Source organism: Podarcis tiliguerta (genome assembly GCF_965153285.1).
Source record: "Podarcis tiliguerta genome assembly, chromosome: 3".
NCBI lineage: Eukaryota > Metazoa > Chordata > Lepidosauria > Squamata > Lacertidae > Podarcis > Podarcis tiliguerta.
In genome coordinates this window covers 107,737,349-107,762,921 of record NC_139536.1, presented here as the reverse complement: position 1 = coordinate 107,762,921, position 25,573 = coordinate 107,737,349, and the positions used below count along the sequence as shown (strand labels likewise).

At 45.0% G+C, this 25,573-nt stretch overlaps 1 protein-coding gene and 1 long non-coding RNA gene across 5 annotated transcripts in view; one reads left to right on the top strand and one right to left on the bottom strand.

The window, feature by feature from the left end:
- Positions 1-25,573, top strand: part of LOC310673564 — a 349,698-nt gene that overhangs the window by 110,542 nt on the left and 213,583 nt on the right. The gene's annotated exons all lie outside the window — the stretch shown is intronic.
- The window catches only part of RANBP17 (RAN binding protein 17), a 200,268-nt gene that overhangs the window by 7,374 nt on the left and 167,321 nt on the right, over positions 1-25,573 (bottom strand). For all 4 annotated transcript variants that reach the window (XM_083431935.1, XM_083431933.1, XM_083431934.1 and 1 more), the window contains exon 26: positions 2,166-2,264. In XM_083431935.1, the coding sequence (XP_083288061.1) occupies positions 2,166-2,264 (99 nt within the window). The remainder of the gene's footprint in view (positions 1-2,165; positions 2,265-25,573) is intronic.

Sequence of the window (25,573 nt, the reverse complement as noted above, 5' to 3'; positions counted from 1 at the left end):
GACGAGTCCTTAATACAGAAGACCTACTGATAAATAATGACACGCATATATACATGCCACGGCTAACCAAGCTCCATGATCATTAGAATGCAATATTGTTCCAGAAGAAAGAAAATTGTGCTAGCCTCATATTTCTTACTATTCATGATTGCATGGCTATATCTCCTTGTGAAATATTTAATTCCTTCTTACACTAAAGCTGCTAAAATCAAAACCACATAATTAATATAGAGTCAGGCTAATATTTAATACTATAAATCAGAGGCATTGGCTAAACAAAAATGTTGCCAAGAACAAGATTGGGAATGCATAAGACTACTTATTTCCGCCTTTTATAATGATGCACTGACTCAGGGCAGATAGAAAATGATTAGTTTTCCTCCCAAAGTAGGAAATATTGCTTCCATCTGTAAAGGATAATATTGTGATGTCATAAACTTTTTCTAAACACTGAATTTGCCCTTATTCCCTCTCAATCATTTTAAAAGAACTGCTCCTCGTATGGAGGTTGGATTTAAATCACAATAATACACCAAGAAGATGAATGACACTGCTATTGGATATGGTTAAAATTGGATCCTTCAGCACAGGTGAATGATGAGACGGCGCTTCTATACTTGATATATTTTCTTCTTCTATTAGTTTCCTACCAGGGCTGGGATTTCGGTTTGAATTTTAATGTATGCGGCTGCTGCTAATCTTAGTGTCTTATTTTTTCCCAGCACCATCTTATTGTATAGACAATTCATTCTCCAAAGCAGTAATGCACTGCCACTTGTGACTGCCCAGGAGATAAATGAATTTGGAATAAAGTCAGAACGCGCACAGAAGTATGGAGAACGTTACAGGTCAATATCTCCAGGAACAATCCCTCAGTATCTGCAGCAAGCCTGTATATGTTCAGATGGGTTTGCATGGCTATACAGAAGTGGTTTCCTTTTCAGCTGGGTACCTGGCCTTAGCCTCAAGTCCACAGACCCAAATTTGCATGCAAAAACCCTACAGGGGGTGACTTGTCTGAAAAATGATGCCTCTGTCCACCACAAAGCATGGCGGTGAATATCAATGACGGGAAACCCCAGGATTCTAGTTGTTTACTGACAACGGTCAGTTCTTTGAGAGGTACTGGGTGCAATCACACGTTTTGGGCTGTGCTTGCACACCAACATCATGAAATACTCTTGGAAAATTTTGGGAAGAAGGAGGGCTCCACTCGCCTCCAAATTCTCCTCTGCTGCTTCAACAGACGCATGGAGGAGCAGACACTGCATGTGGTAAGTGTCAGGAGAACCCTCTCCTTCAACAGTGATAGAAGGAGGGCGGAGTTCAGGGATGGGAAACCTGGGCTCTCCCGAAGTTGTAGGACTCCAACTCTCATAGCCCCAGCCAGCATGGTCAGTGGTCAGGGATGATGGGAGTTTCCTCCTTCTGACTGGTCTAGAAACCCAGGTCAATTGTTGTGAGCTAAAGGTTTGAATTCCGGTGACGGGGTGAGCTCCTGCTGCTCTGTCCCAGCTCCTGCCAACCTAGCACTTCAAAAGCACACCAGTGCAAGTAGATAAATAGGTACCGCTGTGGCGGGAAGGTAAACGGCGTTTGCGTGCGCTCTGGCTTCCGTCACGGTGTCCCACTGCGCCAGAAGCGGTTTAGTCCTGCTGGCCACATGACACGGAAAGCTGTCTGTGGACAAACGCCGGCTCCCTCGGCCTGAAAGTGAAACGAGCACCACAACCCCATAGTCACCTTTGACTGGACTTAACCGTCCAGGGGTCCTTTACCTTTACCTCACACACTGAAAGAATCTGCAGAGGGGGTTGTGGGGCATCATTATCTAGTCTCAGCCCCCCCATACTCCTGTATGCCACCATGCATTTAAGGGAGAACGTCCTAAATTAGGCTGCTGAGGTTGACCAGGGCTAGAGACATGAGCTACATAATGGTTTGGGAATGTAGAGGAGATTCATTTTTGTTATGCAAAGAATATAGGGTTTCTTCTTGCAATATGAAGTGTCTCCAAACACCTCTGCCTGGCCCAAGAGACTGATTTCTTCCCTCTCCTCATTCTATTACACTCAGCAATGGACTGTAAAAAGCAGCCTGTCAATACTAACACTGACGTGTCTCATTTTTAATCTAAACGAATGTACTAGTTCTGGAATACTTACTTTCTCATTGAGAAGTATAAGGCCCAAGAGGGGTCTGGAGACTGACCACTGGTTTCTGCAGTCCTCAAAAATTATGGTGTTCATGAGAATTGACATCATCTGAAAAGAAAGAAAATGACCAAAAGTGTAATTGGTGAATATACCACTGTGCATGACTAATTCCAGCTCCAAAATAAATGAACAGAATAAATAGAATTTCAAGTATTGCAGAAGGTACTTTTGACATAGCATGGGTATTTTAACCAGACCCAAACCCATTTCGCATTTCCTCAATGCCTTCAGATCATTCATGGCTGACTATGAGCAGCGCTTTCTCTTAGCTATTCTTTAGTTCTATTTGCCTTGTGTTTCTTACTTCCTTGTTTCGCAAACCAGTGGCCAGCCTTTAAGCAACCCAGGTGCAGGCCCAAGCCCTCAGTCAGGAACGGCGGCTGTGCAAACTAGGTCTCGGCCTTGCTCGGTGACGACTGACTTTCAGAACCGCATCGGGGCGCCTGCGTGGAGGCTGCCGGCCCGTATCAATAACCCGGTGGCTTCCAGTTCTTCTTTGCAGAGTAAGCAGCCCAGGGTCTAGCTTCCAGAATCAGGCACCTCATCAGCCGGTGATGACGAGTCAGAATGGCTTACGCCCTTATGGCGAGAAGAAGCCATCAGAGGTGTATCGCACTGGAAAGCTGGACCTTAGAAGGATTTAAACGTAAGGTGTGCGGGTAATTCAATAAAGGGCAATGCCAATGGCAGTCTTGTAAGTACCCGCACGAGTGTGAGAGATGTGCAGGGGCTCACCCAGCCACAGTGTGTTACAAAGGGAAGCGGCTCTTTCGGGGAGGTCGGGGCTTTCACCACTCTTGTTCCAGACGAACCCCCGCAGCAGGGAACCATCGATAAAGTCCTTCTGGGTCTAGCATTTTCTCAAATTCAGCTTTCTCCTCTCCTCAACCACTTGTCCATCCATCCGGACGGAAGTGCAGCATCCTATCTTTGTAAGGGTTTCTCTGAGGGTTTTAGAATCCTAGTAGTTGGCTCCTTAACCGCGAAGGACTCTACTAATCAGAAGTCAGTAAGGGAAAGGATGCTCGCCCCGCCCCATGGGTAGCTAGCCCCACCCCACCATGTGTGCCACTCTGGGTGCCAGAGCAGCTAGCTCTGCCTCTGGAGTCACACTATGGCATACACTATGGGATGAACCCAACAGGGCCGCCACTTAGCCCCTGCTTGGTCTCCAGACAGAGGCACCCCTTCCCAGACCCACCCCCCCTTTTGAGATTATTAGGCAACCAAATGTATCATTCCATAACACCTCATACAGGAATTATTTTTTCCTGGGGAGCCTGCCTTTTCTCCCAGATCAACTACAAGAGCAAGACCACAGCTTTAACAAAATGACAGCCCAAACAGGAAGACACATGGGAGCTTTGAAGTGTTCCAGATCCATTCCCTGTTCTCCCAATGAGCAGGGCATCTGTGGGCAAAATTGCAAAGAAGTACAATAATGATTTTGTCCTCCGTCCTAGAATCTAGTAAGCCTTTAAGCCCAACAGTCGGAATCGCATAATTTCAGTCCGTTAACCATATTAGGGAACATGTATAGTTAGTAAACAAATTGCTAGTTTTGTGAGAAATAACACTTCACTGAAGTGGATAACGCTTTGGCTAAGAGCTCACCTTTGGCAATCTTCTAGAACATGTTGCATATGTAGCAGTTATTTCTAGCTAGAGTGAAACTGAAACCTGACATTTACAGTATCAAAACACACACACACACACACACACACACACACACCACACAAAAAACAAAACAAACAAAAACAACAGCAGCAGGAACAACAAAAACCCTTCCCAAACCTGCATATATCGCCCTTGGGCATCGTGCCGAAGAAGAATCCCGGGGAATTTCGGCTCATTCACAATTTATCCTATCCGAAGGGCGGCTTAGTAAATGACGCCATTCCACCAGAGTTATGCTCGGTGAAGTATGCCACCTTCGATCACGCGGTTAAATTGATCAGGAGTTTTGGTCAAGGGGCGCTTTTGGCGAAGTGTGATATTGAATCGGCTTTCCGCCTTTTGCCGGTGCATATTTCAAGGTAAATATTATGTGGATAGGCCATGCCAATGGGCTGCTCTGTAGCCTGTTCGGCTTTCGAAACATTTAGCACCTTTTTGGATTGGGCCTTAAGATTTAAAACAAATTCCATTGGGGTTACGCACTATTTGGATGACTTTCTCTTCATGGGGAGGTCCGACTCCGGGGAATGCGCCTCACTGCTGGAGGCCTTTGCGGCCTTGGCGCAGGACTTGGGTGTTCCTTTCGCAGCGGAGAAAACAGAGGGACCCACTACTTGCATCACGTATCTGGGCATCGAGTTAGCTCAATCCTCCCGCTTACGTAGGGAAAAATTGACAGCCTTAGGGAAATAATCCGGCCCACCCTTCTGCTAAAAAAGATTACCCTTCGGCAGATCCAGTCCCTATTAGGTCATTTTAACCTCGCTTGCAGGGTGATCTCCCCGGGACGCCCCTTCTGCACCCGCTTGGCCAGGCTGTCAGTAGGCCTCAATCATCCGCACCACAGGGTTAGACTCCCGAAATCGGTCAAGGAAGACCTGGAGGTTTGGGGGACCTTCTTAGATAATTATAGTGGAGTCTCGCTATGGCAGGATATTCTTAACTTAACTTCAGATTTTCAGGTCCAATCGGATGCGGCAGGGTCGCTAGGTTTAGGTGTGTACTTTAGGGGGTGATGGTGTGCTCAGCGGTGGCCAGCAGGATGGCAGGGTGAGGCTATCACGCGAGACCTGACTTTTCTCGAGTTTTTTCCGATAGTGGTCGCGGTGCACATCTGGACGCAGGAATTCCAAAACCGTCAGGTGTGCTTCAAAACCGACAACCAGGCGGTGGTAAAGATTTTGGAAAGGCAGTCTTCTCGATCTTCAAGGGTAGCGGCCCTTCTGCGGTCGTTCGTCCTCCGGTGCCTTGAGTATAATATAATCTTTTCTGCCAAATTTGTACCAGGAATCAATAATAACATTGCGGATGCCTTGTCTCGCTTTCAGATGTCTCGCTTCCGGTCGCTGGCACCTGGAGCGCAACTGTTGCCCGAACCCTTTCCGGAGCACCTGTGGAACGTTGGAGACGCAAAGTGATACAGGGAGTATTAGCGTCCGTCGCACCATCCACCCTCAGGTCTTATATGAAGGCCTGGTGCGATTTCCTGGGTTTCAGGTCCGGGTCATCGGGGCTTGCTCCTAGCGTGCCACCGTCCTCCGACGACGTCTTAAGATATCTTTCTCACCTAGATGACCTGGGCCGAGCTCCCAAAACCTTAAAGATTCTTGTAGCTGCCATTAGTTTCTTCTCCAAAGCTACATTCTCCTCTGACCCGTGCAATGACTTCTTAGTCCGCAGGGCTATCAAGGGCTGGAGCAGGCTTCAACCTTCACGGGCTGGGGGCCGTAAGCCGATCTCTTATGCGCTATTGTCCAAAATCCGCACAAAGTTAAAATCCATCTGCTGGTCCAAGTATGAGGCCCGCATGTTTTCCGCCGCCTATTCGATTGCGTTTTTCGGCGCCCTACGGGTGGGCGAGGTTGTAGCTGAGGCTGGCGCAAACGGCTCAACGCGCGGCCTCTTATTGGACGATGTGCAGCTATCAGAGGCGTCCATGACACTCAGGATACGCCAGTCAAAAACAGATCAGGCCGGCAGGGGGGTGTTTGTGAAGCTGGTAGCTTCTGCGGAGTCGGGTCCATGTCCGGTAAAGGACACCAGACGATTTCTCTACCTCCGGCCTCCCGGCCCAGGTCCTCTTCTGGTCCACCTAGACGGTTCCCCGCTTCTAAGGCATCAATTCACGAGGGTGCTCCGCAGAGCCATTGATTCCTGTGGGTTACCTGCCCAAGACTACGCAGCGCACTCCTTTCGGATCGGCGCTGCAACAACAGCCGCTCATTTGGGCTTGCCGGTGGATAGGATTAAGGAGATGGGCCGGTGGAAATCTGATGCTTATAAAGCCTATATCCGCTAGATTACATTACATTAACCCCCCCACTTACCTGTCGCTTTCTTCTTTTCATCCTCAGCTGCTGCCAAAAAGATCGTGTGGATTTGCGGCCACAGTATCGTCCATTGGGCCCGTGCAAGGGCGTGTAGTTCCGGCCTCACTGTTAATCTTGGCCTACATCCGGGAGTCCGCTGTTTCTGGTTCATGAAATGGGGCATGCGTTGGCAGGAGCTTATGCCTATGTTGCGGGAGAAAGTGGCCTTGTTCGGCCCCCCCGACATCCTTATTGTCCGCTAGGCGAGAATGACCTCGTTACCAGGAGTACGGCGGACTTGTCATGGAGTATAAGAACTGATTTGGGCGAGATTGCTGTCTTGTGTCCCGGGACTACCGTGTTTTGGTCCTCCCTCCTGAAGAGAATTGTGTGGCGAGGGGCGAAGTGTTGTATGGCCGTGGAGAAAATCAGAAAGACTTTGAACCGGGCCGTGTCCCGTTGGGTGCGCTGTCGGAATGGCCAAGTTATTGTGCATGATCGTATTCGGATTGGCAACATGGACTTGTATAGAGATGACGGGGTTCATCTCTCAGACCTGGGGAATGACCTGTGGCTTGACAGCATCATCAGTAGCGTCAGGGATTGGTTGCAGCTGTGAGGGTATTGGCGGCGAGCCTTTGGCTCGGGTGGCGGTTAGGCATTGGATTATTGCGTTATGGTGTGTGGGAAGGCTAGGTGTGGCCATCGGCCTAAGCCTTCAATTTTGGGTATTCCGTTAAAGGAATCTGGGGGTCGTGTATTCCGTCCGATGCCTGCTTGGCGGGAGGCCATGGCACGACCCCTGGTGACGTCAGGGGAGAGCCTATAGTTGTATTATCATCAACAGGCTCCGCCCCCCTGGTGATTCAACCCCTGTGGTGGACATCCAATGCCTAAGCCAATACCTTTTTCGCTGCTGTAACCAATAAAGTTGTGGCCTTTTCATGCCCATAAACCATATATCACGTGTCCTTGTGTGTTCATTTCCACGGGGCGGGGGTCGGGTCCTCGAACCACAAAGACTCTCCTCCCTGAAAGAGAGGGGAGTGGTTGTGGACGGGAGCCTGAGCACCGCCCACAGCAGGGGGCTCAGCCCCCTGCCTTTCTGTTCCCTGGCTGGCGCTCCTCCCACCAACCGGCACCCAATCGGGTGCCGCTGGGGGGTGTGGTCAGCCAAGTTCAAATTGCAGCGCCAGCCCTCTCCTCAGCCTCTTTCCACTCCGTCTTGCCGAGAGTCACCCACCCTCCACTCCCTTTAGCTTAGGGTTTGGCCTTGCTATGGACCTTAGGTTGGTCGCCCTGGTTAGTTGGGGGGCCTGGTAGGAGTTTTTCCGCATGGCAGTAGGCCATGAGGTTTTTTCGCCTACCTCGTAGCAATCGTCACAACTTTTGTGGTATTGGTGGGTAGGTTAGGCATTGGATTATTGCGTTATGGTGTGTGGGAAGGCTAGGTGTGGCCATCGGCCTAAGCCTTCAATTTTGGGTATTCCGTTAAAGGAATCTGGGGGTCGTGTATTCCGTCCGATGCCTGCTTGGCGGGAGGCCATGGCACGACCCCTGGTGACGTCAGGGGAGAGCCTATAGTTGTATTATCATCAACAGGCTCCGCCCCCCTGGTGATTCAACCCCTGTGGTGGACATCCAATGCCTAAGCCAATACCTTTTTCGCTGCTGTAACCAATAAAGTTGTGGCCTTTTCATGCCCATAAACCATATATCACGTGTCCTTGTGTGTTCATTTCCACGGGGCGGGGGTCGGGTCCTCGAACCACAATCTAGAGCCTCTGGACAGCTACTGATTGAAGACCTCCAATGAGGGAGAGAGCATCACCCCTTTAGGTTAGAGTTTCCCAAACTTGGATCTCCAGTTGTTTTGGGACTACAATTTCTAACATCCCTAGCTAGCAGGACCAGTGCTCAGGGATGATGGGAATTGCAGTCCAAAAACCTTTAGGTAATTGGTTTCAATGTCAAACTGATCTTCTTATCAAGAAATGTCTCCTGATGTTCAACTGAAACCTATCCTGCTGTAATTAAAGATAATTAGATCTAGTTCTGCCCTCTGGGGCAGCAGAGGGTCTTATTTATTTATTAAAAATTTCAATCCCTCCAATAAGGTAAGGAATGAAATATAGCAATGGATATTATAAAGGAGAAAGCAGAAGGAACACAGAGAAATTTACATAGTGGTAGAACGCTAAATTGTTTCATGGGGGACATTTCCCATGAAAATACAGGATATGAATGAAATTCAAGTGTGCCATTATTGAGGATGCAAAGCCACAGAGCCGTATTTCCAAAAGCAGATTTCAGTAGTGAGATGGATGGCCTTCAGATAATTGAGATGTTGCAGAGAGCTTCCTGGCCTCTTCTGAGAATGAACCATTTTTGTTTTGGGACACACTAGCGTGAGCTTTATAGATAGTGAAAAAACCAAAGTAAACAAGACATTTCATAGTTTATAGCGTCCAGAACACAGACATCAGGTAAAGTTCTACATTTGTAAAATTTGGTGAGGAAAAAGTAGTCCATTGCTGTAACAAAATAACTAAAAAAATCCTCATCCCAGCATCAAACACAAGGAAAACCCTTCGGTTATTTTTTCAAAACCAATGAGTAGCAGTGAGGTGAGTCCCCCGAGACCTGACATACACTGCAAGCCATATTGTAATAACTGCCCAAGAAAAAGTCAAACAACTTGTTTCACTAAATGAAAGAGATTATCCAGGCCCTGCAAATTACTCAGAACAAGGACATTGTCAAAGCTTCATCACTAATAGTATAATGGGGAGTACAACTTAGGCCTCCTTTCATTGTTGTCAGCACACATGGATGACTAACTATTACTGAGGCATATGGGTTAAAAAGATTATTCAAAATGGGCTAGAAATCGAATCTATCTATTCACGCACACGTCCTCCTAAACTAGGCCTTTCTCAGCTTTGGGTTGGACTACAACTCCCATCATCCCTAATTAGCATGGCCGACTCTCCCCTCCTGAGGTATCTAGCCTGCTCTCCTCCCTTACGCTGGTTTCCTAAGGTGTAGCCTGACAGAAAAAGACTGGAGGGGCAAGATGGCGGCTGTAACAACTTCTCCTTCATGAACCTCTGGATTACAAACCTTTTATAGCCTTTTATAGCCGTCTCTTTAGCTGTTTTTATTAGACTTTTAAATCATTTTACCTCTGTTAGAAGTTTTAATCGTTTTACTTCTATGGTTGGCCAATATACGTATCAACAAGGATATTCAAACCTTCTGCTGACTAGTAACGCCGCCTTGAAGATTGGGTTACGCTGAGCAGTGGAGGAGGAGTAGCAGAGGAGTTGCGGCCATAAAAGATAAGTTCTCTTTTGTCTCCGTTTACCTCTACTTTGAACCTCCGTAGTCAGTGAGACAGCGACAAATGGGTCATGGCAAGCGACCAAGATCTGCTGAGAAAGGTTGTTCACCTCCAAGAGCAAAGCAGTCAAAGCTTGAATCTCCCCCACCATCTACTAACAATAACAGCAAAACGGAGCAAGTAACTGTTTCTGCGGTCGAAACATACAACCGCTTCTGGCCTCTGTATGATCAAGGAGAGTTGGAAAAGCTAGCTGATTCAGCGGGGGATGGAAGCCATAGGGAAGCCCTCCCCCCTGACACCTTAATTACCCCTCCGTCACTGAAACGGGAAGCATTAGGGCAAACAGCCCATGATTTAGTACCTGATCAAATACAACTGGTAATCAGGACTTTAAGCTTCATTTTCAAGGAATTGGAGGGGATTTCTTTGTCATTGAACAAACTTTCACGGGCCCTTCTGGCTCATCTACCTTCCTCAACTGAGCTATCTAATTTGCATCAACCTCCTGTGCAGCTTGTAAGTGCCTTAAAGAGACAACTTGACCAGAAATCTCTCCTTAAGGACCTAAGAGGCAGGCTGCCACTGCTCCAAAGGAATAAGCAATCTTTGATTTTTCAACCTAACAAAATATGTTTATCCATTTTTTCTCGGGACGCCCCCAGTCTTAGGTGGAATAACCTGAGGATGGCCAAAGGGTACCTTCGTGATTTGTTAAATATTCCTTTTTTCCAGATAGATCTTATATCTGTAGCACCCCTAAACGCCACGCCCTGGCCAAGGAAATTTATGCTCTCCTTCCAGTCTGCAAGGATCCCACATCTTCTTGCAAGACAAAAAGATCGACTGGCACCCTGGGAGATTGTAACAACAAGAGTCTTTAAGGACATGAGTGTTAAACCTCTTTTTGCCAACATCTCAACTGGCAATGAGCGCTCATTCCCTTCTTCTGTTCCTATAATAACGGGAAAAACACCTAGCCGGGTATCCCCTGTTCCACCTGCGACCCCAAGTGCCCATCTAGTTACGTTGAGGAATGATCCAACTGCAAGCGGAGATTGGAATATCCCTGAAGAGAGAAATCTTATCTCCTCTTATGGAAAACTCCCTTCAGAAGAACAGCAGGCTATTCTCGATAGATTGGATCTACTCAAACAAAGACTTCTATCGCAAGGGGACCCCTCTATACCGATGAGAGAGGAGAGCAGGCGCTCCACGTCCCACATGGTGTCTCCATCAAATGCCCTGACAATTTCTCAACCTGTTACCTTGTTACCCCCTACTGATCTGAATCAGCAGTCACCCGTTGACCTACAACATCATTCTACCGTGGAGGAAGTCGATAAACTCAATACTCCCATCTCAGTCCTTATGCCCAATCAAAATATGGAAGTTGATGACTCCTTTGCCTCAATGCCTGAGCTAGAATCTACCCTGCCTGAAGATCACCAGGAAATGACTATACATGCACCATCCTCACGTTCATGTCCTTTAATACATCTGCGTGATAATTCCTCCCCATCTGCGCAGCAACTACAAGTGATGGCTGGAACACCTCTTAGCGCTACCCTGGTTAAGACTGATAATTCTGACGGATCTACTAGTGTAGCCCATCAAAGACTTGTTACTACTCACCTCAATGAACAGCATCCGACCTCACCAACTTTGCCTAATTCTTCCTTCCCGGCAAAGCCCTTCCTGCCCGTTAATGTTACCAAATCATCGATACAATTAACACGGAAGAAGACCTTATCCGCACAAACTAAAATTACCGATTTCCTTATGGGTCCTCGTTCTACCTCCAAGAACCCATTAAACAACTCAAAGTGACAATTACCGGGACAGCACAAGGACTCGACATTATCAATACTTAGCTGGAACATTGCTGGTTGGAGAACCAAAAAATCAGACCCCGAATTCAGGAAGTACATAAATTCATTTAAAATCATTCTATTCCAAGAAACATGGGATGAGGAAGAAATTACCATAGACGGCTTTGATCTTCTAACACTTCCGGCCTCCCCTTCTTTGAAAGGTGGTCGCCCCAAAGGGGGCCTTTTGATTGGGATTTCACTCCAACTTCGCGCCAAATTCACTCTGGTACGGGCTTCCCCGCCTTTTGCTCTATCTGGACTGATCACAGAAGGGAAGTCCTCATTACTAATTACTAATGTTTATCTCCCCCCCGAAGGCTCAGCGCCTGATCTTGATTGGAGATGGGAATCATTTGAAAATCACCTACTGTCATGTCATACTAAATGCCCTAACTCGTACTCCTTAATTGGGGGAGACTTTAATGCTCGTATTGCCACAAATTGGGACTTACTAACCAAGTCCAAATGGTGGACTCCCCCATGTTTGGACAATTTTGACTTGGAACATGCCAGAATTAGAACTTCAAAGGACAACAGAGTAAACAAAGCAGGAGTGACCCTTTACCAAATGGCCATTCGCCTGAATCTAGTATTTTTGAACGGCACCTTCCCCCCCGATATACCGGGGGAGTTCACTCACCTGGGACTAACATCTAACAGTGTTATCGATTACCTCTTGATCTCCGCAAATCTGGCCGTCAATGTACTTTCCTTCCAAGTTGAAAACCAACATTTCAGTGATCACCTCCCAATAGTGACCACTCTGTCATTGTTCCGGTGCCAGAATGACAATAAACACTCAGTCCTTCTGGAAACCTCATCATCGATCAAAATAAGAGGGATCAAATGGTCGGAGGCTGTGGCCCAAAAATATCAGGTTTTCTTCCATAGGGAAATCAACGCCTACTTACCTCAAATAACTACTGATTTACAAGATTCCAATTCGGTCTTGAAACTTTTTAACCTTCTTATAACAGACCTTACCACTTTTTTTACATCACCTCCTCAAAAGGTGAAAGTGGCGCATTGCAGTGCTGGGGCCCCCTGGTTTAACATCTCTTGCAAACAAGCAAGATCCCTTCTTCGTTCCATCTATAATGAATACAAAAACTCTAATGCTCAGGCTCTACCATCTTCCTATTTACAAGCCAAAAGAGCATACAAACAGACTTTAAAGCTGGCCAAACGCGAGTGGTATCAAAAACGCTGGCGAGCCTTGATTGCGGCCTCGAGATCCCGCAGACCACAGGAATTTTGGGCTCTGATAAACAAAAGAGGAAGGAAGTACCCACTGACGATTATCCCTGCGCCCACATGGGAACAATTCCTGAGTAAATATTTCTCCTTGGCAGAGGAATCCAACTCATCCACGGAACTACGAGCCGACCATCTACCTTTGTGGCCCTCCACTGACCCGGACCTGATAATGGACTTGATATTAGATCTGAAAACGGGCAAAGCCCCCGGGCCGGATTTAGTCCCTGCTGAGGTTATTGTTGCGCAACCAAGGTGGTGGGCTGAAATTCTGGCCAAAGTTTTTGATGCAATTAATTCTACGGGGCTTATCCCTAGGTCATGGAAGGAGGCCGTGATCGTGCCAGTCCATAAAAAGGGTCCCCCTGCTGACCCGGAGAACTATCGGAACATCAACCTTTTGTCTATCATCGGGAAAATTTATGCAAAATTTTTGCTGTCCAAGCTGTCCCATTGGGCAAACGACTCAAATTTGATTGGCCATGAGCAAGCGGGCTTTAGGAACAATTACTCGACCTCTGACCATATGGTAATCATGTATCATCTTGCCAGAAAATATTCTGCCCCGAGTCGGGGGCGCCTATGTGTCGCTTTTATAGACCTAAAGGCTGCCTTCGACAGTATCCCAAGAAATTGCCTATGGAAGAAATTAGAGAGATGGGGCATAGATAGAAGGCTGTTATGGCTTATAACCCAATTACACCATGGGTCGTCGGCTAGAGTGAGACTCACACCGGCGGGAAACCTATCCAACGAGGTCCCAATAAATAGAGGTGTGCGCCAAGGCTGCATTTTGGCCCCACTCCTCTTCAACCTGTTTATTAGCGATATGAAGCTCTCTCTGAACGAGTCTCAAGCCAACATTCATGCACCCCGCCTAGCTGATTTTCGCTGCCCTTTGCTCCTATATGCCGACGATGCAGCGATCCTTTCCTACTCTAGAGTTGGTTTATGCAGAGCTCTAAAGATTTTTGCGGCTTATTGCAAACTTAACCATCTGACAATTAATCATGGGAAATCTAAAGTCCTGGTCTTTTCCAGGTCTCGGAAAACTTACAGCTGGAAGTTAGATGGAGTCCAATTAGAACAGGTTTTCAAATTTAAATACCTGGGAGTCTTTTTTCATTACAATCTAAGCTGGAAGCCACAGATACAGTATTTACTAAACAAAGGGAAAACAATACTTAATACTCTACTCCAATTTCTTGCGGCCGACGGAGCCTCTCACATCCCTTCTGCATTGAAGGTATACCACGCAAAAGTGGTTTCCACCCTCTGTTATGCTGCCCCGCTCTGGGCCCCAGGGTCCAATTTAACATCACTGGGGACATTGCAGAATCAGTTTCTCCGTCGCCTTCTGAAACTCCCCATGTGTGTGAGCAACGCAGCCATACGTCTGGAGTTAAGGATTGCATCATTGGAGACTGTCATCTGGAAGCGAGTCTTTGGCTATTGGCTGTCCAGCTGGCATAGGCTTCCCGACCATTACCTTTTTCAGTGCCTCTGGCGAGACGTCTTTGTCAATCCGTGGGTAGGAAAAATCCATACCAAACTTCTGAGCATCGGAATTTCCCCAGCGGACTCCTTAAAGATGAACTTACGCTCAGCCAAAAGCCTTATTGAGCAAAGATTAGCGGACATTGAAAATCAACACAACCTCGCCAGGGGTGGGGGTGTCTGCTCCCCCAGGTATCACGGAATAACCCCACCACTTGGCCTTCCATCATACATGTCATCTCTTTCATCAGTACCACACCGACGTGCATTTATTTGTGCAAGGTTCAATGTCTTTCCATCGAACCTGCTGAACCACAGATTTTCCAAGGGTTTGGTGTCTCCGCTATGCGTGTGTGACGGGGAAACTGTTGAATCTCTTTCACATATAATGTTCAACTGTCCCCGACATAGCATAGCCAGGGCTAAATTCCTGGGTCCTGCTTTACTGCGCTTGGTTGGCAGGCCTGCTGAGTCACACGCCGCACTGCTTTTGCAGGATACAGATCCTTCTGTAACTCTGCAGGTGGCGAGATTTCTGAATGCGGTTATCTCACACTCAAAAACCACCAAACAACAACAACAACATCAAAACTAATTGGACTGTTATGATGAGAGTGCATGTCGGAGTTCGACTTCAGTTTTCCTTTTCTGTGATCCGTCCCTTGGAGCTCTCCTGGCCCTAAGCTGTCACTTGGCTCTGCTCAATGACCCATCCTTGCATCGTGGTGTTCACCTTCTGTTGTCGGATATATCTGTTTTTATGTCCCTGTGTTTTTATGTTTGTACATATTTTATGGGCTAATAGCCGTAATATAATTAATTAAATTAAATTAAATAGCATGGCCAGTGGTCAGGGATGATGGGAGTTGTAGTCCAACAACATCTGAGGAGTCAAGGTTGAGAAAGGCTGTCCTAAGAAAAAGAAGGTACCTTTTGCCACATGTGGTGGACGTGTCCTAAGGTGAAAGACTTCTGGGAAAAGATATATAATGAACTGAAAAAAATATTGAAATATACATTTATTAAGAAACCAGAAGCCTTTCTACTTGGAATAATAGGAATGGAATTGCCCAAAAAAGACATTAGATTGTTTTTGTATGCCACAACTGCAGCGAGAATTTTACTAGCCAAAAATTGGAAATCACATGAAATACCAACAGTGGAAGATTGTCAGATGAAGATGTTGGACTTTTTGGAGCTGGCTGACCTTACTGGAAGAATCCATGATCAGAAAGAGGAGGAACATCAAGAAGATTGGAAGAAATTTAAGGAATATTTAGCTAAATATTATAATATAACGTAAGTGGAAATACTTGCAAGTACCAAATTGGCCTAGGATTAAAGTATGTTGAATTGTATAATACTATGGATTGAGAATATTATGAAAAGGAAGGAAGATAGTAATTTGAATAAGTTAATTTTATTAGAAAGTGGATATTGGAAAATTGCTACAATGTGATTTAATGAAACTCAGGGAGGATTCGAGGAAGTCACTTAACAATGGAAATCAAATTGGATTTTTAACAGTGAGGTTTATTTATTTTAATGTTTGTTTGTTCTTCTTTTCAATATGTTTTGTTATTTTGTGTGTGTTATATTTGTTATAAATTTGGAAAACTAAAAAAAATTTGGAAAAAAAAGAGAAAGGCTGTCCTAAACACCACCACCGCAATGCTGTTCCATGGGAAATAAAAAGAATCTGTACATGATATCAAAATTACTGGACTTCGGAAGCTGGCTGACTGAAGTAGAGCGTCTGCTTTGCAGGCCCAAGGGCCCATGACAGTTTCACTTAAAAAAATCTCTGACAACAGATGTCAGAAAAGAACGCTGGTCTCCTTGATGCCAGTTAGAGAAGACAATGCTGGGTTTAATTGAAGAAATGGGTTTCCCAAACCCAAAACTGACTGTGCAGGCAGTTTGAAATAGGCACCAAAATCCCTATTTTTCCTTAGCTAAAATCCATTAACTTGAGCTCTGAGTCAATGTATAAACAAAAACCTGGCTGTATAGACAAGTGTTCAGAGCCCTCTCCTTTATCAGTTTGTGACGGCAAGGATGGCCTTGACTGTACCAGTAGAACACGGAAGACACGTCTGTGCCTTATCTTATATCCTGACCACAAAGGCGCTCAGACCTAGTCTGGGAACAGCGCAAGAGGGTGTCCTTGGAGATGGTGACCTCTTGCTCCAAGAAAAGAGTAAGAACAGGAAGATCCTTTTATGGTCAGAAGTATAGGAAGGAATACCCTTTTATGGTTAAGAATACAGGAGCAGGAACATCTGTGATGTCAACCTGCGTGTACAAGCTGACGTGGCTGGATTCCTTGGGAAGGGGGAGAGGGTGCCTGGAGGATATATATACTGCATGAAATTTCTCATTTCTTTGGACTTGCTGCGGACTGACCACGCAAGTGCCTTTCTGCTGTTCCGGAGAGCAGGAATAAAGAACTCTTTCTCTCAACCAACCCTTGGTGTCACTTGACTTCCTTCCTCCCATCCGGGAGCAACACAGAGCCCACCAATCAGTAAAGTCTAATAAGGCTACATACATAATGATTCGGTTTAGGTCCCACAACTGCTTTCTGAGCAGGACATCCAGTGTCTGCAGCATTAGGTACCAACTCTTGCCAAATAACTTGCAAATACAAAATGGTTCTGCATGAATACCTGGTACAACACACACACAGACATCTAGTTTTGCCTGTGCTTTCCATCTCTACAGTGGTCTGATACAACAAGAGCATGGGTTGCACAGAAACTGCAATATACCTAGGAGAGGCGGAGAGTATAATGTACAAGATTTGTTTTGGATAATTAAACCATATTGCTCTTTGTTAGAAGCTGAACGCAATGTTGCTGGCTGGTGGTCTTGGTGGCACAGATTCTGTGTGTCACTATGTAGGCAGGATCTCATTGAAACAGCAGCTATTTAAAGCAAGGAGCATTTGGTGCGAGTTGGGCCTAAGCCAGGTGGTTACTGAACTGGTTGGAAAGCTGTACCCAAAGCAGAAAGTGAGGTCTGCTGATGTTGGTGACGCGGTGACTGAAAAATACATATGTTACAATCTTAGAAAGAATAGCAATCAATGGAGAGGAGATGAATACAGTTTAAAACAACCCCGAAACAAAGTGGGACACTATCTTGTAGAAACAACACTCAATAAAGTCAAATGTAACACACACACACCATTTTTGTGCTTTTAGGAAGGAGGGTTATTTTTAACATTTACATTTTGATCATAATCTGCCACCTGGCTCTACATTGGGCCGCAAGGTGAAGTTCTGATATAAGAAGAGTTAGCATGGAACATTGAACACATGAATCAGCAATGGGACATGGGGAATGGAAGTAAAGCCTGTTTTAGTTTGCTTTCCGAAGTATTGTATGTAGGATGTGGGAGGCTAGGCCTCAGAAGGAGAGGAAACCATGTGCGTCATATCTAGTTTTGAACACAATATTTTATGAAAGGATACCAACACATTCAAAGGAATGCAACAATGATAAAGGGCTTTTGAACAACTCACAAGTGGGGAAAGCTTGAAAGAAAACGGACATTTGAATTTATTGCCTGTTCTCATTACACATGCATGATCCAGAGATAACGCTTGCTCTCTGGACTGACAGTGGTTCCAGAAAAGAGACACTTCCTCCAACATTTCTAGGAAAATAAACTTACACCTGAGCAATATGATACAATGAAAGAAAAAGCTAAAAGTCATTAGCAGAAAACATAAGATATGCAAATAAAACATAGCAATTCCCTCCATACTGCAACCAAACAAAGAGAAATCAAATGGGGCTTCTATTGCAGGATATTAATCTTATATTTTATATTACAATTAAATTACAATTATTTCAGTTTAACATTATCAAATTGCTGTTTTTAAATCGAGGTCTTCACAGCACTGATATAAATATCTCCCCTGGGTGGTTTCATAACTCAGTTCAATGCAGGGGTATGCAATCTCCTAAATGCCACGTCTTTTTACAGCTGCGCAGAAGTTCCGTACATCAGTTTAACAGCAGCAGAATAAATTTAGAACAAAAATTATCACCTAGTCTAGCAGAGCTCTGTGTGCATAATGCTAGCTGAAAGAAGAACTGTAAATAGGCGTTGTACTTTGTGCTGCTCCCATGTGTCCCCATGTGAATAGCAGAACCCAAAGCTCAGTGAGCCAACACATAGTTTTGCAGTAGGAGAAGAAGACAGCGAAGGCATGGTCCGGCTAGAACTGGGGAGAGTAAAGGGGGCAGGGCTTGTGGATTTCCTAAAGGGCTCTCCTACCTCCACTGTGGGATGTGGGTGGCGCTGTGGGTTAAACCACAGAGCCTAGGACTTGCTGAATCCCCTTGATGGGGTGAGCTCCCGTTGCTTGGTCCCTGCTCCTGCCAACCTAGCAGTCCGAAAGCACACCAGTGCAAGTAGATCAATAGGTATCGCTCCGGCGGGAAGGTAAACGGTGTTTCCGTGCGCTGCTCTGGTTCGCAGTCATACTGACCACATGACCCGGAAGCTGTACGCCGGCTCCCTTGGCCAGTAAAGTGAGATGAGCGCCGCAACCCCAGAGTTGGTCACAACTGGAACTAATGGTCAGGGGTCCCTTTACCTTTACCTCCACTGTGAGTACTGCATAACTGTTTCAGCATTCTCACATAAACAACACAAACACAGGGAATAATGTCCCTATGGGAAATGTCAAAATAAGGTGCAGAAGCAGAAACAAGTACTGTACTGGTGTTAGCTAGCAACTTTGTTATCACTGAATTTGAGACCTTGTTATTGTTCAATTTGGGAAACCGAAACGAAAATTTGTTAGCCAGGTGATGCACTATGAAATCCATTCATATGAAATTCTTTTTTAAAAAAAATAATAATGGAGGGAGACTTCTGTGACATTTGCAAGAGATAAATGTTGGGCTGAAAAGAAACAAATCGTGAGGGTATTGCCATAGTGTGAATTCCCATGAGCATTACAACCTCTTACACAGACTTGATGCTGACCTGCATCTTGTGAAGTACAGTGTAACATGCACTAGGTCTTTGCTTCGGGGGCATTCATTTCTGGATGTCAATAAATGAATTTTCACATGTTACATTGATCACAAGTCGTTTGCCAGGTTTTCTTTCCACAGTTTCCAATCAACATTCCCCTAAGTTTGGACTCAAGGGCATCCCGATCAAATTTGCAGATGACACCAAACTGGGAGGGGTGGCTAACACCCCAGAGGACAGGATCACACTTCAAAACGACCTTGACAGATTAGAGAACTGGGCCAAAACAAACAAGATGAATTTTAACAGGGAGAAATGTAAAGTATTGCACTTGGGCAAAAAAAATGAGAGGCACAAATACAAGATGGGTGACACCTGGCTTGAGAGCAGTACATGTGAAAAGGATCTAGGAGTCTTGGTTGACCACAAACTTGACATGAGCCAACAGTGTGACGCGGCAGCTAAAAAAGCCAATGCAATTCTGGGCTGCATCAATAGGAGTATAGCATCTAGATCAAGGGAAGTAATAGTGCCACTGTATTCTGCTCTGGTCAGACCTCACCTGGAGTACTGTGTCCAGTTCTGGGCACCACAGTTCAAGAAGGACACTGACAAACTGGAACGTGTCCAGAGGAGGGCAACCAAAATGGTCAAAGGTCTGGAAACGATGCCTTATGAGGAACGGCTAAGGGAGCTGGGCATGTTTAGCCTGGAGAAGAGGAGGTTAAGGGGTGATATGATAGCCATGTTCAAATATATAAAAGGATGTCACATAGAGGAGGGAGAAAGGTTGTTTTCTGCTGCTCCAGAGAAGCGGACACGGAGCAATGGACCCAAACCACAAGAAAGAAGATTCCACCTAAACATTAGGAAGAACTTCCTGACAGTAAGAGCTGTTTGACAGTGGAATTTGCTGCCAAGGAGTGTGGTGGAGTCTCCTTCTTTGGAGGTCTTTAAACAGAGGCTTGACAACCATATGTCAGGAGTGCTCTGATGGTGTTTCCTGCTTGGCAGGGGGTTGGACTCGATGGCCCTTGTGGTCTATTCCAACTCTATGATTCTATTATTCTATGATTCTACGTTACGTTTGCTTCATGTTACCTTTTTTCAGGTTGCGTCCCGCGGTGACCCAGAAGTACCGGAAAGGGTTACTTCCGGGTTTCGCTGCTCGTGCATGCACACAAGCACCAAATCGTGCCGCGCACCTGCACAGATAGAGCGCTTCAGGTTGCGGGCTTTTCATGTTGTGAACGGGCCTCTGGAACGGATCCCGTTCGCTACCAGAGGTACCACTGTACTTGCCCATGAAACGTAAGCTCTATATGTATGCTGCCATGTGCCCAAGAAAGATGTTAAATTGTTTTTGTATGCCACAACTGCAGCAAGAATTTTGTTAGCGAAGAATTGGAAAACACAAGAAGTACCAACAGTGGAAGATTGGCAGATGAAGATGATGGATTTATTGGAGCTGGCCGACCTGACTGGAAGAGTCCACGACCAGAAGGAGGAGGAGTACCAGGAAGAATGGATGAAATTTAAAGACTATTTAGCTAAATATGTTAAGATAACTTAATTGGAAAAGCTTGCAAATATTAGATAGGCTTAGGATTTAAATATGTAAGGATAGGATTCAAGATGTTTAAAGCTAATTTAGAAAGAATGGAAGATGTTAAGTGATCAAGTTAATTTTTTGAGAAAATAGATTTTGGAAAACTGTTAAAATGATATATAATGAAATTCAACCAAGGGGATTTGAGGAAGTCACTTAATAATGTTACCAAGATTGGTTTAATTATAAATAGGATGTATGTGCGTTTGTTTTAAATTTTTGGAAAATAAATAATTTTTTTTGAAATATATATGTATGCTGCCATGGACGGAGGCAAAACTGATTCACAATTTTAGAGAAAACACTTATCAAAGCTACATATAAATTATTTAGGTCGCAAAGCTGTTACATCAGTCACTTAAAAATAAAAAGCATTTAAACTACCTGTGGCACACTTCTTGATTATTTTTGTAGGGAAGATTAAGGCAGTTAAGAAATGAATAATTTAATGTTAATTGCAGTTGTTATACTAGTTAAAACATAACTCCGGTTTGCAAACATTTTTCAGAAGCCAAACGTGCTCTGTTTTGAGTGTTATGCTTCAGATTTGAATGCCACATTTCTGATTTGAGTGCCACACTTCCATTTTGAATGTTACACTGAGGTCTGTCTGTTTTTGCTACCTATTTTGCCTTTTTGTAACTCTTTTTTGTTTTGTTTTTGTGAAACCCAGTTCAGCTGCTGATTGACTGATTGTGTGACTGCAGTACGTTGTTTATTGCTTTCATTTTATGGATCAATGGTCTTGTTAGATAGTAAAATTCACGTTAAATTAGGGGTTATTTTTAAAAGTCTGGAACGGATTAAACCATTTTGCATTACTATGGGAAAGTGTGCCTTGGTTTTGGAACGCTTTGGTTTTGGAACGGACTTCTGGAACGGACTAAGTTTGAGAACCAAGGCACCACTGTAGGTGTTTTGCATCCACATCAGGAGCTCCTCACTGGAATTCATAGGGAGGACCCACAGGGATCTGGATTGGGCCACAATAATTTAATCTAGACTGAGAGTAAAATTTGTAACCTTAAACAAAGGTGAAAGGAACCATGCAAAACACACTGTAGAGAGACATAAAGATTTGTGAAAAATTAAAGGTGATGTGCACGTTCAGGACATAGCTATACAGTGGTACTGCTGGTTAAGAACTTAAATTAGTTCTGGAGGTCCGTTCTTAACCTGAAACTCTTCTTAACCTGAAGCACCACTTTAGCTAATGGGGCCTCCCTCTGCCGCCGCGCCGCTGCTGCACGATTTCTGTTCTCATCCTGAAGCAAAGTTCTTAACCTGAGGTACTATTTCTGGGTTAGCCGAATCTGTAACCTGAAGTGTCTGTAACCTGAAGCGTCTGTAAGCCGAGGTACCACTGTAAATTCCACGATCAGTCCTACGTTCTACCTCATAACCATTTTCAAGAGTGCCAGGAATGAGCGAGGCCTCTCACAAACTGAGCTTTGTGCATACGAGGAAAAGTAGGAAGCCGTGCAATGTGCCCTGATGTGCACAATTCATGTAATGAACAGTGACAAATTCTCACGATGAATGCGGCCTTCTAAAACTCTTCGCCTTCCAACCAAGGTTGTAAAAGAAGATCTAGCAATCTGAGCAAAGTCAGGAAAAATCACAAAACATACAAATCCTTTGCATACAGAAGGTCCAAGTTCAAAACCCTGGCTACTCCAGGTTTTGTTTTTTTAAAAAGAAGGATCTCAGATAGCACGGTTGTGAAAGATTCATCTTCCCCTAGGCTTTGGAAAGGTGATGCCTGTCGCAGCAGAAAATAATGTGCTAGAGTAGAGTTTCCAAAGCTGGGAAGATCTGGGGGGAGTGGGAGGAGTGTAAAAAAAGAAAAGAAAAAGTACAACATAAGTATAAAATTAAGTCATAAAAATTTCAATCCATTTGAAAATTCAAATAACATAATTAGGAGAGCCGGCGAGGTATGGGATTTTTATGTTAGCTAAAATGGGGCAATGGGTAAGAAAGGTTGAAAAACACTGGGCTAGATGGATTTGATAATGTACACGTGGAATCTGTATGTGATTATCTTTAAAGTAATTTTAATTTTTGGAGAATGTTTCTTATGTCTTACGACCTATTTGTTATCATTGCTGGGCCACCTATTCAGTTGTATCTGTGGACAAAGGCATCACAGATGGAATGGAATTTTAGATTTTAGGAATTTTAGGCCAATACTCCTTCTATATAATCAATCACTTTTCAAAGTGGAAGGGTAACTTGAAATCCCCATCCTGTGAATCTTGGGAAACCAAGAACGAAAGCTCTCACCTTCATATCAAGTGTGTGGAAATTAAGACAACCCAAAATACATTATGAATGGCATAGTTTAACCACAGGAAGTGACCCTGCTGAAGGGAAAAAACTAATTCAGTTTCCCAGGTGTTTCTTTATTTAGGAAGGCATTTTGAATAAGAGCTCAAGCGTTTCTTACACCTGCTGTATCTATTAACATCATGTAATAACAGTTCCACACCAATTAAAAAGCTAGTATCTCATCCTATCTTACGGTTTACTGCTGAAACTTTTGACAACTGGCAAAATGCCTTCCAAACTGCTGACAAGATAATAAAGTTGATGTCTACATTTTATCTGAAAGTAAATACAACAGTAATGGGAAGACAGGAAGCAGCTTGACTGCAAATGTGCCAGTCTAATGCCTCACTCTAAAAACAATGTTGATTCAAAATATCAATTTTAAGCACTTTCAGTTTGATTTGCAGATTTCCAATATGTTGACATCAAGGCTATTAAAAGCAAGTACCGGTGAAGGGCAATGCATCTGACGTGCAGCCCAGCTGGATGCGACAACAGCAGCCATGTTTGTGGCTCATGTGTCTGCCTGGTTCATTTGTAAAACGGGGAGATGGAAGGTCCAGTTGTTAACATCAAAACGGCTGCACCGTTAGCACAACAGTTTGGGTTGCTATGGATTTACAGTGGTGCCTCGCAAGACGAAAAGAATCCGTTCCACGAGTCTCTTTGTCTTGCGGTTTTTTCGTCTTGCGAAGCAAGCCCATTAGCGGATTAGCGCTATTAGCGGCTATTAAAGGCTTAAGGGATTAGCGGATTAGCTGCTAAAAGGCTATTAGCGGCTATTAAAGGCTTAAGGGATTAGCGGATTAGCTGCTAAAAGGCTATTAGCGGCTTAGATCAGCTGTTAAGCGGCTTAGCGATCAGCTGTTAAGCGGCTTAGCGAACAGCTGTTAAGCGGCTTAGGGGCTTGGGAAAAAGGGGGGGGGGACCCAGGAATCGCAAGACATTTTCGTCTTGCGAAGCAAGCCCATAGCAAATTCGTCCTGCGAAGCACCTCCAAAACGGAAAACCCTTTCGTCTAGCGGGTTTTCCGCCTTGCGAGGCATTCGTCTTGCGGGGCACCACTGTATTTTCCTGCAGGTTAAATAGGTGGTGTGTGGCTGACATGCTGCACTTACAAGCAGAAACATAATCAGAAGAGGCATCTCTTGTTGTTGTCTACATTGAATTCCTTGTCAGCTCTCTATTGCGTGCTGTGTCATTTCCAGGCTGCTTTATATTTGGGTGTGTGATGCACCCAACAGATGTTTTCATACTCAAGCACCCTTGTATCTTCCCATCTGGGCTTCTAGATGTGCAGATTTTTCTTCCTCAAGGCTTGAATAACTTATCGCTCACAAAAAAAAAAAAAAAGGATTTGTGAGTTGCTCATTGGGATGAAGCTTGGCATTCTTCAACTAGCAAACTCATTAGAGTTAAGAGTCCCTTCCAGTTAGAGTATATCATATTGCAGTATGGACCGATTGGAAGTTACGATGAGCTCTTTAAGCACTTAATCAAACATATTTCTCCTTTTGGCAATGCTAACGCAGGCCCTTCGTAGAACAAACGCTCCACATGTTACCATATTTGCACTAAATTTCCACTATTGGGATTGGGTAACAGCTCCTCTTTGTACAATCACTGCCACATGATTAATGAGGGGAGAAAATAGCATCCATTACAAGTGCCTCTTGAGAGAAGAAAGGCGCAGACAGCCTGATCCTCTTAATAGCTGTGTCATATGCTTCCTCCACCAATGGCCTTGGCAAGAGTCTACGATTGCAAAGCTAGCTTTTAGCCTACCAGCCCTCCACATCTGGCCCTAAACTGTTGCTGGAACCTTCGGTGTCTGTGTTATACTTAAATCATTGGGACATAAACTCTGCGCCATTTCTTCCCAGTGCTTGATCATTGCAAAATATCTTCCTTTCTATTCTATGGTGATCACACAGACACTGCTTTGAGAGTCATTCCTCTTCCACAAGATGCTGAAACCAGAAGGTAGTTTTGAAAAGCGGGGTGGGGGAAGTGATAGAAGAGCATGTTGAAGAATAAAGATAAAAGGTAAAGGTACCCCTGCCCGTACGGGCCAGTCTTGACAGACTCTAGGGTTGTGCGCCCATCTCACTCAAAGAGGCCGGGGGCCAGCGCTGTCCGGAGACACTTCCAGGTCACGTGGCCAGCGTGACATCGCTGCTCTGGCGAGCCAGAGCCGCACACGGAAACGCCGTTTACCTTTCCGCTAGGAAGCGGTCCCTATTTATCTACTTGCACCCGGGAGTGCTTTCGAACAGCTAGGTAGGCAGGTACTGGGACCGAACAACGGGAGCGCACCCCGCTGCGGGGATTCGAACTGCCGACCTTTTCGATCGGCAAGCCCTAGGCGCTGAGGCTTTTACCCACAGCGCCACCCGCGTCCCTCATGTTGAAGAATACTCCCCCCCCCCTTTTTTTAAAAAAAGGGTGTTTATTTTCCATTGACTCC